The sequence below is a fragment of the Pristiophorus japonicus genome, chromosome 5, assembly GCF_044704955.1.
Source record: "Pristiophorus japonicus isolate sPriJap1 chromosome 5, sPriJap1.hap1, whole genome shotgun sequence".
In the NCBI taxonomy this organism is placed as follows: Eukaryota; Metazoa; Chordata; class Chondrichthyes; family Pristiophoridae; genus Pristiophorus; species Pristiophorus japonicus.
The window spans coordinates 283984809-284002036 of record NC_091981.1 but is presented as its reverse complement, the minus strand read 5'-3'; the positions used below and the strand labels follow the sequence as shown (position 1 = coordinate 284002036).

General features: G+C 44.1%; 1 protein-coding gene across 2 annotated transcripts in view; it reads right to left on the bottom strand.

Moving 5' to 3' along the window:
- Positions 1–2494: 2494 nt before the first annotated feature.
- Positions 2495–17228, bottom strand: part of sec22c (SEC22 homolog C, vesicle trafficking protein) — a 39577-nt gene continuing 24843 nt past the window's right edge. For both annotated transcript variants that reach the window (XM_070881744.1, XM_070881745.1), the window contains exons 5-7: positions 11590–11708; positions 9010–9075; positions 2495–6938 (exon numbers count right to left, since the gene is read on the bottom strand). In XM_070881744.1, coding sequence (XP_070737845.1) covers positions 6738–6938; positions 9010–9075; positions 11590–11708 — 386 coding nt within the window. In that variant the 3' untranslated portion in view covers positions 2495–6737. The remainder of the gene's footprint in view (positions 6939–9009; positions 9076–11589; positions 11709–17228) is intronic.

The window sequence follows — 17228 nt, the reverse complement described above, 5'->3', positions numbered from 1 at the left end:
TTCTGCATGCTCTCGGCAATGAGACTCGAGGTGCTCAGCACCCTCCCAGATGCACTTCCTCCATTTAGGGCGGTCTTTGGCCAATAAAGCTTATAAACTCAAGGGAATCTGGCAACTTCAAATGACACAATTTTAGAAACGTATCTACTAGTTAAAGTAACAGACTACTCTGGGTAAGTCTGTGGTTGAGAGGTATTCTGCCCATCAGTGAGAACTGGGCCTACATCCACTGTCCATGTCCCAGAGATTGTGAAGGGATTGAGGAGAGATTAAGGGATGTGGCAAAACGGTGGGTAGATGTGGCTGATTCACAAAAAAAAGGACCAACATGTTGGCATATTCCTATTCTTTAAAAATTCTTCTGCCCTCAAACATTGCAAGGGGGTTGGAGTACAAGAGTAAGGAAGTCTTGCTACAAGAGTAAGGAAGTCTTGCTACAATTAGTGAGATCACACCTGGAGTATTGTGCACAATGTTGGTCTCCTTATCTGAGGAAGGATACACTTGCCTTAGAGACAGTGCAACAAAGGTTCACTAGATTAATTCCTGGGATGAGAGGGTCGTCCTATGAGAGATTGGGCCTATACTCTCTGGAGTTTTAGAAAAATATGAGGTGATCTTGTTGAAACATACAAGAGTCTGAGGGGGACTGACAGGGTCGATGCTGAGAGGTTGTTTCCCCTGGCTGGAGTCTAGAACTAGGGGGCATAGTCTCAGGATAAGGAACGGCCTTTATGACTGAGATGAGGAGAAATTTCTTCACTTGGAGGGTTGCGAATTTTTGTAATTCTCGACCCCAAAGGGTATATTCAAGGCGGAGATCGATTTTTGGATTCTAGGGGAATCTAGGGATATGGAGATTGGGTGGGAAAGTGGAGTTGAGTTCAAAGATCAGCCATGATATTGAATGGCGGAGCAGACTCGAGGGGCCGTATAGCCTGCTCCTGCTACTAATTCTTATGTTCTCACGTTCTTATTGCAAAACCTGCCCAGCTGCCTGTAATTCTGATGCGTCTTGTGAATACAGACGGAGCCACAAGACAAAGACAAAAACATGCGGGTCTACTATCATTTCTAACCACAGCAAATGAGCCCACTGGTTAAGCTTAACCTCAGCCACCCTGCAGGGCTGTTGCTGGATCGATGCAGATTCTCCTGCCAGCCCCTCCCATTATCACATTTCTCTGAAAATAATTACAAACATAATAACATACAATAGGATCAGTCGGTGGCCATTTGGCCCCTCGAGCCTGCTCCGCCATTTAATAAGATCATGCATCATCTGATCTTGGGTTCAGCTCCACTTCCCTGTCCACTCCCCAGAACTCTTCACTCCCATGCTTGAAGCACCTTTTGTATTGATGAAAGGGGCAGACAAGGAGGGACAATTTTGACTTTGGACGACACTGTTAAGCGGACGATTATCGATTCAGCTGTCCGTTACGCATCTCTTCCCATTTTCATTGATCTCACTGAATGTGAACAAGCTCGAGGGGGTGGATGTCCTACTCTAATTCCTATGTCTCCAATGAGAAGAGGCGCATAACGGGTGGATGAATCGATATTCGCCCGCTTTACACTATCACCCAAAGTCAAAATGATCCCCCTTTAATCCACAGCCAACAATTCCACAGAGTAAACCTCCGCCACTTGAGCAGCTTCAACTATCGCCAGAGGTCGTCATTGCAGAGTTGCCAAGCTAACGGCTTGAAGGCAAACTACACAACACAAAGCTCCAAAAGTCATTTCCCACCTACCGCAACATAGCAAGTTCTGGTCTGTTATTTTTTCCAAAATTTGGCATTTAAGACAAACCAACAAACATAACTAGGTTCCCCTCACTATAAAGTATTTTGTTTATCGTAGTCACTGATGTGCAATATCTTCCACACATATTTAGGTTTTTGGTGCTGTTTTTCCTATTAAAATCGAGTCATTATAATTTCACACTAATAAATAATATTTTAAAATCTTATAAGCCAAGTGCTTATAACAAAGGATTAGAGCAAATGCAACAGGGCTACATCTATCCCTGTGCACAGTATTAAACACTTACGTCATCGGTAATGAGGCTGACAAACATTCCCAGCACAAGAATTGCACAGACTTATTTTTAAAGTCAGTGCACGGAAAGTGGCGACCCAAACATTACCCTGCATTCACCATTCATAACTTAACACAATGATCATTATAGGTTTTCAATCCTACTTGAATTCTTTCTCGTATGATGTTTCTTTACCATCCCCCCCAATAATTATTGAATCCCTGTAAAACTCCAGATAGCACAGCAAGGAAGAGGCATAGTCCAGCTCAGATCTCTTTGCCCACATGCTCTGGGTGTAAACCGCTGGTATAGAAACACAGGTAGGCCATTTGGTCCAATGAGTCTGATCTGCCATTTTGTTTTACTTCTAGACAACTCCCTCTTAATACCTGCCCTTTCTCCATATTCCCCAATACTTCCCCCCCCCCTCCCCCCCACCAAAACTAGGTAACTACCTCCCTATTAAGCACTACAGTTTAGTTTACACCGATGGACCCTTGTGCCAGTACATTCCACAACTCTTTAGTGTGAGGCAGATTTCTTTTGATTCACTGCAAACTAGTTTAGTTCTATTTCTAAGATTATGTCCCCTTGTTCTGGTCAGGTCGGTGGACCCACGTCACCCTGGATATGAGCGACAGAGAGCTCCTCTCCACTGTCAGAGAAATAGGTACAAATGGCAATGGTCTGGAACTTCCGCTCGTGCTTGGAGGTCAACTGGCCACTAGTTCGAGTTTATTTTGAAGATGTTTAACAGAGTTGGTATGATCAAATTTTTTTTGTCCCCTGTCGAGAAACCAGGGCAAAGAGCCACGGTTCATCGTGAAGAGAGTAAGACAGGAGAGGATAAGATGTGACACCAAACGGATTTTACGAGGAAGGGTAGACCGAGGTTAGAAAGGGATTCACAGTGGGGAGGTCCTGGGAAAGGACGAGTTAGGGAGGAGATGGGGTGATGAAAAGATGCTTCATCTCTTTTAGGGAGGGGGAAATGGTATACTGAAGGGGGAATAGAATACCGTTGGGACTATTGCCAGGTCGGTAGGGCAGCTCCTTCGTCATCCATTTTGGGAGATTTGCTGTCCATCTGGGTGGGCAAGTGGGACGGCACTAAGTCTCACTTGAAAAAGTCAGCCTTGTAGTGTGAATAGCCAAGACACAAGGCACGAGCTGAGGATTCACAGGGTTGGTTCTGAAAACTTCCTGCGAGGCAACAATGCCTCTCAAGAACCCTGTACTGATGCAGACTGAATAAAATTGTACGAGAATGGAATAGACTATAATCATTATTGTAATTAATTCTAATACAGTAGTACAATGAAATGCTGATTTTTCACAAAGTTTTTTTGTAAAATTTGTATTAGAATGACACTAATGCTTTTTTGGGGGAGGAGCATCGGTTATCTCGACATTTAATAGGAATCAATCAATATGGCTTTATAGGTTATTATTAAATATTGTGCATCTTGGATCCCAGTACTAGATTTGAGCGGAAGTCCATTTAGTTGGGCCTTAGTCCACCATTTTCTGACATCAATTAAATCTTTAGGCTTCTTAGAGCAGAATCAAGTTGTCACTACATTAACGCACAGATCACGAAAGCAACTGTTTTTGCCCCAAAATGCGAGCAACTTCTGCTAAAGGTCTGTGAAGTTAGGACAGCAAAGACATCATACACAGTACCACACTTACATAAAATTGTTAACCAAGGCATTACATTTGAAGTAGAATAAATAAAATGCATATAAAAACTTTTTTTTTTTAAACAATAATAGTGCATGCTTAACCTGTAAAAAAAAACACACCCAATCGACTTTTCGTGCACTGAAACTGGAATAAGTAAGATTAATAATCTGACGATTTAACTTCAGGATAATTCTGGATATATAATCGCTGTCCCTTCATTGTTGCTGGGTCACAATCCTGGAATGCCCTACCCAACAGCATTGTGGCAATCCCTTCACCACATGGACTGCAGCAGTTCACAAAAGCAGTCCACTACCTTCTCAAGGCCAATAAATGCCAGCCTTGCCAGCGACGCCAGAATGAAAATGAATAAATAATTCTCGTGACACAGACCGTGCTTCCGCCTGAAACCTGCCCTTTCGCTACCGGCAACAGCAGCTCGCTGTCGGCCCAACACTACGTTTCCTCGTCAGCGACCGCTCCCGCTGTAGTAGCAGAGCCGCAATGTGGCCGAGGGGTTGGTATTGCCCGTGACAGCACATCCAGAGCAGTGCCATAAAAATGGCTTAGTACTGACAATGCCCTATGATGGCAGATGATTAATGTGAGACAGCTGCCATTTTCTCTCAGCCTATAGGCAGGCTGAATGGTCTTGAGCCCATGCGGGCCAGTAATGCCATTTTTACCATCACTGTCTTATCGGTGTCTAACCCCAAGCAACCAGAAAGGTGCGCAGCCAGAGAAAAAGTCGCAGTCCTGACTTTCAAACCAGACAGGTACAAAGTTGAGCATCGTGCAGTCGGTTTTGCGTTGCCACCCAGTACTGTAAGATCCCCCCCTGTAATTTAAGACAGATTTACCAAGTAATGGGATCTGTGTCTTAATCGTAGGCACAAGATTCCCACCCTGTTGACAAGCAGAATACGAAAGCACGAGTGTTTAAAAAGTCTTCCAATTCACCAATTCCCTTCCCTCCCAAAGAATATTAGTTTCCTTTCATAACTTGCTTCACGTGTGCTGTAGGACATCTCGTGATGACCTGCAATCAATTGCAAACATTGGGCTGCCAACATTATCCTGTGCCTTTTGGAAGTCAGATTACAATGGGTTGCACTGCATCACCTTGGCCGTTTCAGGATGCAAGGGGAGCATTCAGGTTTTGGATTTGGGGAAGGTAATGCTTGGCTGAACACTGGAATGCCACAATAAAAATGTGAGAATAGAGGCCGCATGAAGGTGGTGATGCAAGGAAGGGTAATCTTGCCTGGGACAGCTTGGATTCAGCTGGATAAATGAAAATACTGTAGCCTCAACTCTCGTTCCGTAAAACAGAGCCCTGATCCTCACTGGCAAACAAGAAATAAGTGATTGAATGATGGCACGGTCAACATCGCTAAAGTATTTACAGCACTTGAAAAATCAATCTAGCAGTGAAACAGTAAAGAAAAAGGAACATCTGAACAAAGATCGAGAGAGTATTTTTGACACATTCCTGAACATTGCATACCAAAGGAAATTTGAATTTAAATAATTTTGACATGCTTGTTGCAGCAAGAAGGTGAGCAAGTAGTTTGGCTGCAAACAGCCGCAAATTATCTCGGCCTCCCTTTTAAAAGAAAGTGGAGTCTCGTGAACCAGGTGAGGTGTAGGAAATCACCCCCCCCCAGACAGTATCATTAACATTTAAAAATTTGAATTATTGTATTAAATTCGAACATTTTATCTTCTGATTTGTCCCATTAATGAATGACAATCTATTTTTGAAAAGTCACGATCACACGCACCGTAACACAGGGCTCTTTCCCTTGTCTTCTAAAAACCTTGGGCCAGTTTTTGTGCCAATCAAGGGAAGCGGTGTCTAACCTGGAAGCCTGTACAGCATTCTCAGTATCAAGCAGTTTCAGGCTAGATACAACACAACCTAATGCAGTGACAAGCTCCCTCTTTTCTACCTCAACCCATTCCCTTCTGCAGAAAAGGAGACCCTTGCATCCCTCTAAAATTTTCGGGTTCCCACATCGGATTCCTTATGGCCTCTTTAACTTGGGATTGCCAATCCTAATCTAATGTGCCAAGTTATGCTGCTGCAGGTTGGGTTGAAAGTCCCCAAAACTCATTTCACTGAAAACCCTTGCAGATGACAGAGAAAGAAGGTTGGCATCCCATCTGCTGCCTATGAATGTAAACCCTGGACGCAGTAGCCAAGGTGAAAGATCTTAGGACCCAGTGTCCTGAGTAAGGGCTTTCTATCTGACATGTAGACTGCCACATGTCAAATTCACCTTTGCGTGTTATGTAAAGCCAACTCTCACTCATCAGCACCCTTATATCTGTAATCAAAACCTGTGTCTGCACACACATCCCGTCAACTTTTGTTTCATTACAAATTGTTACGCTACCACATTTATAATGGAATCCGTCGGCGTAAACTGGTCATCTTGTAATTACTGGTAAGAAGTACAGCGAGACAAAGTGACACAGGCATTTGCCATTATAAATGTAATGCCGCAATTTATAGTGGAAATATAAATAAGGGCAGAATGTATGACTTTAAAATAAGGATTGAATACATCTGTGCTACCCTGGTCCAAATATCTCCTGCTCCCCAAACCTGCTTTCTTTGAAGACCACACTTGTGTCGACTCCCCCTGTGCAGTACCACGGGACATCGATCCAGTGGTTCCTATGGTTTTACTATCCCACACTAAACTTCCTGACGAGTGTTAAGTATTTGGAAAGGAACACACTGTAAATGAGTGATCACCTTGCTCTCCTCCCACAGAAAATTCCATTTCTCTTTCGATGGGACTTGCATTTTGAGAAAGGGGGCCATTTTACGTTTCCTTTTTGAAGTCTTACGGCTTTCAATTCAAGTCCAAGCAGTAACCGTAGCACGGACAACGACGGCGACATTATTAAACATTTTGAAGGCACGTTTGAGAACGCTCAGTCGCTAATCCTTTCCACCAGTGAGGATGGTCGATGGTGGGCCCGCTGCTCTCGGGTATCAGACTCCGCAGTCAGGCGGTCTCTCAGTGAGTTTCCTCGACAAGATCTGATGTGTGGACAGAGACGCCACTCCTAAGTGGAAGAGGATCTGCCAAACGTTCCTCAGCCCAAATAAATAAAAATTGCATATACAAATGAGAACAAACGCTCCGGGCGCTTTGATCATCCTGGCCGACATGTAGAACAGGTACAGGTAACACTGGAAAAGAAATAGATAAGAACATAAGAAATAAGAGCAGGATTAGGCCATACGGCCCCTCGAGCCTGCTCCACCATTTAATAGGATCATGGCTGATCTGATCATGGACTCAGCTCCACTGCCCTGCCCGCTCCCCATAACCCCTTATCCAACCATTAAAAACAGCATTACACACTGTACTGCTTGGCTCAATCATCAAAGCTAGGCTTTATTCATACAAGTCAGCTGAACTGTTGTCCAAATAGTAGCCATCACAGAGACTGAAATAAAGGGTAAACACTCAATAATCCTTGGCAGGCTTAAACTACATAGCAACAGAAGCAGGCCATTCAGCCACTCAAGCCTGTTCTGCTAGTCAATCAGATCATGGTTGATCTGTGCCTCAACTCCATTTATCGGACTTTGATCCATATCCCTTACCTAACAAAAAATCTATTTCAATTGACCCAGTGTCCACAACCTTTTGGGGGAAGAGTTTTCCAGATTTCCACTACCTTTTGTATGAAAAAGTACTTCCTCATTTAACTCTTAAATGGCCTAGCACTAATTTTAAGATTGCGTCCCCCTCGTTGTGGATTCCCCCACCAGAGGAAATAGTTACTCTGCATCTACTCTATTGAATCCCTTTATCATCTTAATCACGAGGCGAGTACCATAGATGCATTTAAGGGGAAGCTAGATAATCACACAAGAGAGAAAGGAATAGAAGGATATGCTGATAGGGTGAGATGAAGAGGTGTGGAAGGAGGCTCAGACGGGGTGGGAGGAGGAGCATAAACAACAGCATAGAACCATTGGGCCGAATGGCATGTTTCTGTGCTGTAGATTCTACGTAATTCTCTGTAAAACTGACAGCATCAAGAGGAACAGTCAGGGAAACACGATTAGTGCCAAGAACTAGTCGCGGCACAGTTTAGTCGGACTGAATAGCCTTCTTCTGTGCTGTAAAAGTTATGAGACACAGAGACAGACAAAGAGAGGCGGTTACTGATCGCAAGCTACAGATAGGCATAGGGACAAATGAGGCTGGAGATGAAAGGAATAAACGCTAAGGAAAGAATTTTAGAAGAAACAAATACCGAAAATAAAATATTTGAAATGGGAGCTGCTTCCAAACTGCGTCCTTTTTACAGGGTATTAACAGCACAACAACAACTTATATTTATATAGCACCTTTAACATAGTAAAAAGTCCCAAGGTTTCAGAGGAGAGTTATAAGACAAAAAAAAATTGACACTGAGCCAGATAAGAATTACGGCAGATGATCAAAAAGCTTGGTCAAAGAGGTAGGTTTTAAGGAGCATCTTGAAGGAGGAGAGAGAGGTGGCGAGGCAGAGAGGTTTAGGGAGGGAGTTCCAGAGCTTAGGGCCCAGGCAGCTGAAGGCACGGCCACTCAATGATCGAGCAGTTATAATCAGGGATGCTCAAAAGGGCAGAATTCGAGGAGCGCAGACATCTCGGGGGGTTGAGAGGCTGAAGGGGATTACAGAGAAAGGGATGGGCAAGGCCATGGAGGGATTTGTAACAGGTCATTCGATCCAACAAGACCAAGCTGACGTTTATGCTCCACATGAGCCTCCTCCCATCCCTCTTCATCTAACCCCATCAGCATATCCTTCCGTTCCTTTCTCCCTCATGTACTTATCTAGCTTTCCCTTGAATGCCTCCATTCTATTCGCCTCAATGACTCCATGAGGTAGCCAGTTCCACATTCCCACCACTCTCTGGGTAAAGAAGTTTCTCCTGAATTCTTTACTGGATTTAGTTGTGACTATCTCATATTTATGGCCCCTAGTTCTGATCTTGCCCGCAAGTGGAAACACCTTCTCTACACCCTTTCATAATCTTGAAGACCTCTATCAGGTCATCCAGCAGTCTTCTCCTTATACTAAACTCCATCACATGAGAACATTCTCCCTCCTCTCAGACTCGCTCCCTACTCAGTTATCCCAATCTCTAACCACCTGCGCCCCAGCTCAGTGGAAGCTGTAAAACCGTTTTGCTAATTTAGAGTGGCTTTGTGTGCAGAGATATTTGTTTAAACACAATTAAAGAGGAAAGCTAACCTTACCTGAAATACACAGGTAATAAAAGCTACGAGAAATGCAACAACCGTCCCTTTTCCTTCATCGCCATCCTGGTGAGAAACAAAGTAATAATAAACTCTTTTTCCACCAAAGTACATTTCAATAAGGCACCAATAAAAGTTCAACAATTGTCACTTTCTAAATTTATACCTTTCTCTTCCCATGTACCGTTAAAAAGTAACAAATCAGGCATTATCATATGAATAATAAGCCAAATGAGGAGAAAGTTTGAATGTGATAGAAAAAATACATAAGTGGATGGAAGAACGGCAAATGAGATTCAAGACAGACAAGTGGAACGCACCGCACACCGGAACAAACAAATACTGGGTTGACGCATGTAATCTGTGATGGTGTTGAAATAGCTGCGGTTAAATTGAAATTAATAGATTCAACATGCTTAATCACCGTAGCGCAGCAATCAAGAAAACAAACAGAATGCTGAATTATATAGTCAGAAAACAGTCGCGGTCAAGTCAAAAGTCACGCCCAAATGCTATTATATATTGGTTTCTGAGACATAGGGAGATATTCGATCCTGGAGACAGTGCAAAAAGGAGCCAGAAGGCTGATCCGTAATATCAGAATGGCGAGTTATGGTTAAAAACTGGGACTTTTCAGATTGAAGGGAGGCAATTAAGAAGCGACCTTAGAGAAATTTTCAAGACAGTATACTATATATCCAGAATATTATTTCAAACTCAGTAGAGCAGTATTACAAGGGTAGAAATTCGGTCGCGCCTCTGTTGTGGTGTTAACCCGGGCGGAGCCGCAAATTTTGCACCGGGAAATGGTTTGCGTCTCCAGACGCAAAATTCATCGCCTGGGCCCCGAGTGTGGAGCAGAGCGCTAAGGGAGGTGTACCCACGTCTTTTAGGGCGCTAGACCGGCTGAGCAACTGAAAATCCCGAGGTAAACAGCTGGCCTCGGAGCGTCCTAAGAGAGGCTTCCCTTGAAAAAAAAAAATCGGGAAAAAAACCTACCAAAAACATTACTGATGCCATTTCAATATAAATCGCTAAAATAAATTTAAAAATCATCAGGTAGACATTCCTTCCCGCACCTGCTTTCACAGGTGGCCCCACTAGGGCGCGCTATAGGGTGCTACAGTTTCGTGTGCGATTCAAATTTCGAGACGGTGTCGCAACCAGGGGCGTTGCACACCGATCACCTCTCCTGGGTGGTACTGCTCCGTGCCCCTGCAAAACCGGCACCGAATGTCCCGGCGGGACGCTGGAAGCTTGCTGCCCGCCCGGAAATGATTTCCGCCGTCATTACTGCTCCCTCCGGGGCGAAAACAGACCGAAAATCCAGCCACATAGGTTTAAACTAATGAGATGCAATGACTGATGTCATGAAGCTCTGCTTCACACAGAGTGATCGATCCATGCAATTGAGTCGGAGTGGAGTAGTGGAGGCAAAAATCCCGGGAATCATTTATCAATTGGATGCCATGATAGAGCCTGTAATGTCTTTGTGGTTGGACGAGCCAAGACGAGTCAAATTGCTTTCCTCATCTGTATCTATCTGGTCAATTACCAACTGTTTTCTTCCATTGTTAATGCTTTTCTTTGTAACTTTTCACTCGGATTTATTCAATGAAAAAGATCAGCAAGCTCAACTTTTGTCTTGGTCAATACCAATTCCTTGCGCCCCACGAACTATTGACATTTAAAAAAAACACTGCATACAATTGCAAGTACGACAATATCATCTTTTATACAACTATCTGAGCCCTGTACATCTGTAAGTTTATATGTAAAAGGACGCTATGTCAATAAATGCATTTTAAAGGATAGAAAATATATGCAAAAAAAGTGAAAGTAGAAATTAGAATTATAATCACAGAGCGCAGAAGGCGGCCATTCGGCCCATCATGCCTGTCCGGCTCTTTGAAAGAGCTATCTAATCAGTCCCACTTCCCTGATCTTTCCCACTTGCATCACATCTATATTGGAAAAATGTCAAATTGCATTTTGCGAGATACTGTTAATGTTTATCTGAAGAGTACAGAGAGCCTAATGAGCGGTGAGCATCGATTTCAAGGGACTGCCTATGATGATGAAAGTCAACTGGCCATGCCTCGGCATTCTACTGGAATCCCCATCCTCATTTTCTCCCTACGTTTCTCCCGTCTTCCTTCTCCCAACTCATACAGGCTACAATTCCACAGTCACTGATCACCCTCCGGTATCTCAATCAAGTAACCACTGGGTGTGCCTGGACAACGAGTGTTGGCTATTCAACCTCAGGTGTGGCATAAGAGCATGTACTGGCTCTCTTGCATAAATATAAATTAAGGTTATTCTTGCAACATTATATTAACAAAAAGGTCAATACCACCAAGCTATGGGACCAGTCCATGAATGCAGGGAGATCAGGGGTAGTAAATGAACTGGACCAATTAGTGATAAGTTAAGCACCAAATAGATTTTAATACATTTTTGTGGGGATGGGAGGGGGGGGGGGGGAAACAAGGAGAAAACAAAACAAAAATGTTATTCAGCTCTGCTGTCAGCTACTTCATGTAATCTGTAAAAATATTTTGCCAATTTCTCAATTACCTGAAAATTGTGTTCTATGAGGTGAACTCCACGGATCAGGTTGAGAGCTCCACACATGATATTAAGGATAACCGAGAGGATCCCAACTGCATTTACTGGTTCCAGTCTATAACTGGGTGCTGCAGGTAAATAAAACAAGATATTGCATTTGTGAGTAGAGACAATCTGCTGCAGTGACAGCCTTTTTAATAGATGTGACAGTGTGACTGATGCAGCCTGATAGCAGGATATCTGCACTGTACTGATTCCAGATTTCCTTGTTGTTGGCAGGGGGTGGGGGCGGGGGGGGAATAGATTTAGTCAATTTCATGCCTTTCCAATATTATCCTCAGTTATTCTCGATCTGGTTCTGACAGCTCTATATTGCCTCACCTAATTTAGATGCCTGCCCGAGATATAGTGACAGCAAGCTATTTGACTGTGTATGGCATCGCAGCTAAGCCTAATCCCATCCTTAGCCCCAAAATCCACACAGGCATACTTTGCAACTGGGGTTAATTAACCAGTAGCGATAAGGAGCATGAAGCCTGGCTGATTGCTTTCCAGCTCCCTTGCATGGGAATGCTGAAATCAAATTCTCTTTTTAGGTTTGGGGATTTCGCCACACATCATGCAGCATACATCCTCCCCAAGAAAGCAACTGGTTTCCAAGACCCCACTAATGTCCTTGGCACAGAGTGAAATAAAGTACCTGCAGCAAATTTGGAATTTGCGAGCGCAGACAGAGACCTGGAAGAACAGGATCCTGCCCTAAATTTGAACCACCATTGCAACCCTCCAATTAAATAAACTAGTCAGTCGCCTGTAGTGCTGCTCGCACAAGTCAAGAATGGCAGTACGTGTTCAAGGAGCCGAATATCCTACTCCTGTTCCTAAGTGTAGTCTTCAGAAACAGAGTTAGAGTGCATGGGGTAATTGAACCAGGACGTGCAGATGTGATTCAAGTCTCCATTTTCAAGTCATTTTAAAGCAAAGAAGCAGACGGAGAATAGGAGTCTCTCTGCAGTATCGGCTGAGCTGGGAGATGCTAAACAGAGGTGCTACAGCACCACCACTGGTAGGAGGTGTCATTACAGGATGCAAAAATACTGCAGATGCTGGAATCTGAAACTGAACAGTAAATACTGGATATCTCAGCGGGTCAGGCAGCATCTGTGGAGAGAGAAACAGAGTTAACGTTTCATATTGATGACCCTTCATCAGAACAGTTCTGACGAAGGGTCATTGACCTGAAACATTAACTCTGTTTCTCTCCACAGTCATTATAGGATTACAAGTTCACAATGGCAGCTTTTAAGGGAGAGAATATAATCTGTTCATCCTCTTTTTTTTCCATGTAGCACAGCACATCACTGGCTAACGGGGCTAGCTGAAGATGGATCCAGCAAACATGTTCTGAATCTATTGGCAAGGAGCTGCATGGAGGCAGCATTCTCCCCAATACTTTATGGGAAGATGCCTAACCTCTACATCACGGTCAAGATGTGAAGCACAGTGTGCCAGGGAGCACAAACATGAATCCTCACATCACACTCCACAACACAGCGCGTTATTTTCAACATCCTGTACCACCGACTGGATAACATGCTTGTTATTACAGAGACATGCCGGTCACCAACCTTTGGTGTAGAAACATAGAAAAGTCAAGTGATGTCTCAATGGAGTTCTTTAGTCTGCCTTTCACCGTGTTGAGGAGATTGGGCCTCTACTCAATGGAATTCAGAAGAATGAGAGGTGATCTTATCGAAACGTATAAGATTATGAGAGGGCTTGACAAGGTGGATGCAGAGAGGATGTTTCCACTGATAGGGGAGACTAGAACGAGAGGGCATGATCTTAGAATAAGGGGCCGCCCATTTAAAACTGAGATGAGGAGAAATTTCTTATCTGAGGGTTGTAAATCTGTGGAATTTGCTGCCTCAGAGAGCTGTGGAAGCTGGGACATTGAATAAATTTAAGACAGAAATAGACAGTTTATTAAACGATGTGGGATTATGGGGAGGGGGCAGGGAAGTGGACATGAGCCAATGATCAGATTAGACATGATCGTATTAAATGGTGCAGCAAGCTCGAGGGGCCGTATGGCCTGCTCCTGCTCCTATTTCTTATGTTCTTATGGGCATTTTTCAGATTTTAGCGAGTTATCGGTTCGAACAGAACAAAGATGTATGAAAGGTAATCGTGGCGACTGATTCGTAGAATGGATCTTGAATGCCAATCTCTTTCCTTAAGCATTATTATTTGAAGAGGCTATCCATCATTATTGCATGGCGTGGTCAGTGCAAATTGTTATTTGTACAGTCTCGTCAAAGTTTTTTTTTTGGTTAGTGTGGTTTAAGAACTGCGAAGCGAGTCACTGGCCTGGCATTTAAACAGTGGTGTAGACATCTTAACAAGCCGTCTGTAATGAATATATAATGAGACATCTGTCCAGAGGAGTTTTAATTAAAAAAATGATTCAAAGACTTCTTGCACGTCAGTACATTTCTCAAATGATTTAATGACTGCCGCGAACGAGATGAATGTATGGAAACAGCAAATATGACTAAAGATTGACAGGAAGAACGGCCTTAAAACACATCTGGAATGGTGCCATAAAATCCTTCGATAACCTTCAAGCCAAACTCCAGCTTCTGCCGAACTTCTGCTTTCTACAAATCAAAACGCCTAAACAAAAATTTTTGAACGATAAGGGAGTCAAGTGTTATGGGGAGCGGGCAGGGAAGTGGAGTTGAGGCCAGGATCAGATCAGCCATGATCTTATTGAATGGTGCAGCAGGCTCGAGGGGCCAAATGGCCTACTCCTGCTCCTATTTCTTACGTTCTTATGTAAAAGTATACTCCAGATACTTGAAATCTGGAATAAAAACAGAAAATGTGGAAATACTCAGCAGGGCAGGCAGCGTCTGTGGAGAGAGAAACAAAGTTGAAGAGGAGAATTTTCTGGGGGTGGAGGGAGGGTCAACGTGTGCGATCGGTGGCGGCTCGTTTGGGAAAGTATTTTTTTTATAGCGGGTCATGACCCCACTGTCAGCCTGCCACCATGCCCCTTTACCAAATGTCAGCGCTGAGCAGACCTGACACGCAGCGCGGGGGAGGCAATTAAAATAATTAGTGGCTTATTTACAACCACGTATCAATGCTTTTTTCCCAGCTTTTTGAATTTGACAGGTCTCCCACCGATTTCCCGCTGTGCCTGGACCTCGTCTGTGAAGCTGAGGCAGGAGGTCACTTGCCATTGTTTCAGCTGAGGAGTTGACAGCTTCAAATGTCAAGTCGAAGCTCCCAGCTGATTGAGAAATGTTCCCTTAGCCACTAGCTTCTCCAGACTGCATTTCCACTACAGATTCAGAATGCTGCAAGTCTTTACACAAGACTCCATCCAGTCTGACCTCATTAGCTCTCTCACCATTGACAGATCGCTTCTGTCATCTCCACTTCACCTGGCATCTAGTCCATCTGCATTGGTGCACTTTATACTCTCTCACCTTGGTCCTCAGAATCCCACCACAATCAGCCCCAACACCAGCAGCACCAGGCACACCGGCTGTACCACTAACAACGCCAACCTTCTCCGCAATCCACTGATACTGCACAGGACCGAGGGCATCAGCAGCCGACTACTTTGATGCCCGGGAGGCCAGAGATGGCCTCACCATGGCCAGATTTACATCACTTGACGCTGTACACTCTGGCTGCCACATGATGAGCCAGGTTGGCACCACCCCACACCAGCTCCATGAAGCATCCCTACAGCCCAAGCCATTCCTTTCACACTCATCACCATTGCGGGGGGTATCGTTATGTCTCACTAGTCACTGCAACTCACTAACCCACATCCAAACGTGCACACAAATCTGTCCAAGAACACAAAGTGTTGTAAGTAAAGGTTCAATGTTTGACACCACATTAACAGAAACTCTACGTGAACATAGAAACATAGAAAATAGGTGCAGGAGTAGGCCATTCAATAAGATCATGGCTGATCATTCCCTCAGTACCCCTTTCCTGCTTTCTCTCCATACCCCTTGATCTCTTTAGCCGTAAGGGCCATATCTAAATCCCTCTTGAATATATTCAATGAATTGGCATCAACAACTCTCTGCGGCAGGGAATTCCACAGGTTAACAACACTCTGAATGGAGAAGTTTCTCCTCATCTCAGTCCTAAATGGCCTATCTCTTATCCTAAGACTATATCCCCTGGTTCTGGACTTCCCCAACATCGGGAACATTCTTCCTGCATCTAACCCGTCCAGTCCTGTCAGAATCTTATACGTTTCTATGAGATCCCCTCTCATCCTTCTAAACTCCAGTGAATAAAGGCCCAGTTGATACAGTCTCTCCTCATATGTCAGTCCAGCCATCCCGGGAATCAGTCTGGTGAACCTTCGCTGCACTCCCTCAATAGCAAGAACATCCTTCCTCAGATTAGGAGACCAAAACTGAACACAATATTCCAGGTGAGGCCTCACCAAGGCCCTGTACAACTGCAGTAAGACCTCCTTGCTCCTATACTCAACTCCCCTAGCTATGAAGGCCAACATACTATTTGCCTTCTTCACCGCCTGCTGTACCTGCATGCCAACTTTCAATGACTGATGAACCATGACACCCAGGTCTCGTTGCACCTCCCCTTTTCCTAATCTGCCGCCATTCAGTTAATATTCTGCCTTCGTGTTTTTGCCCCCAAAATGGATAACCTTACATTTATCCACATTATACTGCATCTGCCATGCATTTGCCCACTCATCTAACCTGTCCAAGTCACCCTGCAGCCTCTTAGCGTCCTCCTCACAGCTCACACTGCCACCCAGTTTAGTGTCGTCTGCAAACTTGGAGATATTACACTCAATTCCTTCATCTAAATCGTTAATGTATATTGTAAAGAACTGGGGTCCAGGCACTGAGCCCTGCGACACTCCACTAGTCACTGCCTGCCATTTTGAAAAGGACCCATTTATCCCGACTCTCTGCTTCCTGTCTGCCAACCAGTTCTCTATCCACGTCAGTACATTACCCCCAATACCATGTGCTTTGATTTTGCACACGAATCTCTTGTGTGGGACCTTGTTAAAAGCCTTTTGAAAGTCCAAATACACTACATCCACTGGTTCTCCCTTGTCCACTATGCTAGTTAGATCCTCAAAAAATTCCAGAAGATTCGTCAAGCATGATTTCCCTTTCTTAGAATAAGGGGCCACTCATTTAAAACAGAGATGAGGAGGAATTTCTTCTCCCTGTGGAATTCGCTGCCTCAGGGAGCTGTGGAAGCCGGGACATTGAATAAATTTAAGACAGAGATAGACAGTTTCTTAACCGATAAGGGATTAAGGCGGGCAGGGAAGTGGACCTGAGTTCATGATCGGATCGGCCATGATCATATTAAATGGCGGAGCAGGCCCGAGGGGCTGGATGGTCTACTACTGCTCCTATTTCTTATGTTCTTATGTGTTATAATGGAGTTGGACTGCAGCCTTCTCTAGCCTGCTGAAAGGATCTTACGGTCCAAGACAATAAAACAGCAAGCGCAAATTGATACCACTGCCATTCTGTTTGTAAAGAGATACACAATGTACTACATTCACACTTTCAAATATTACATAATAAAGCATTGTAAATACATTCGGTTCTAAAAGG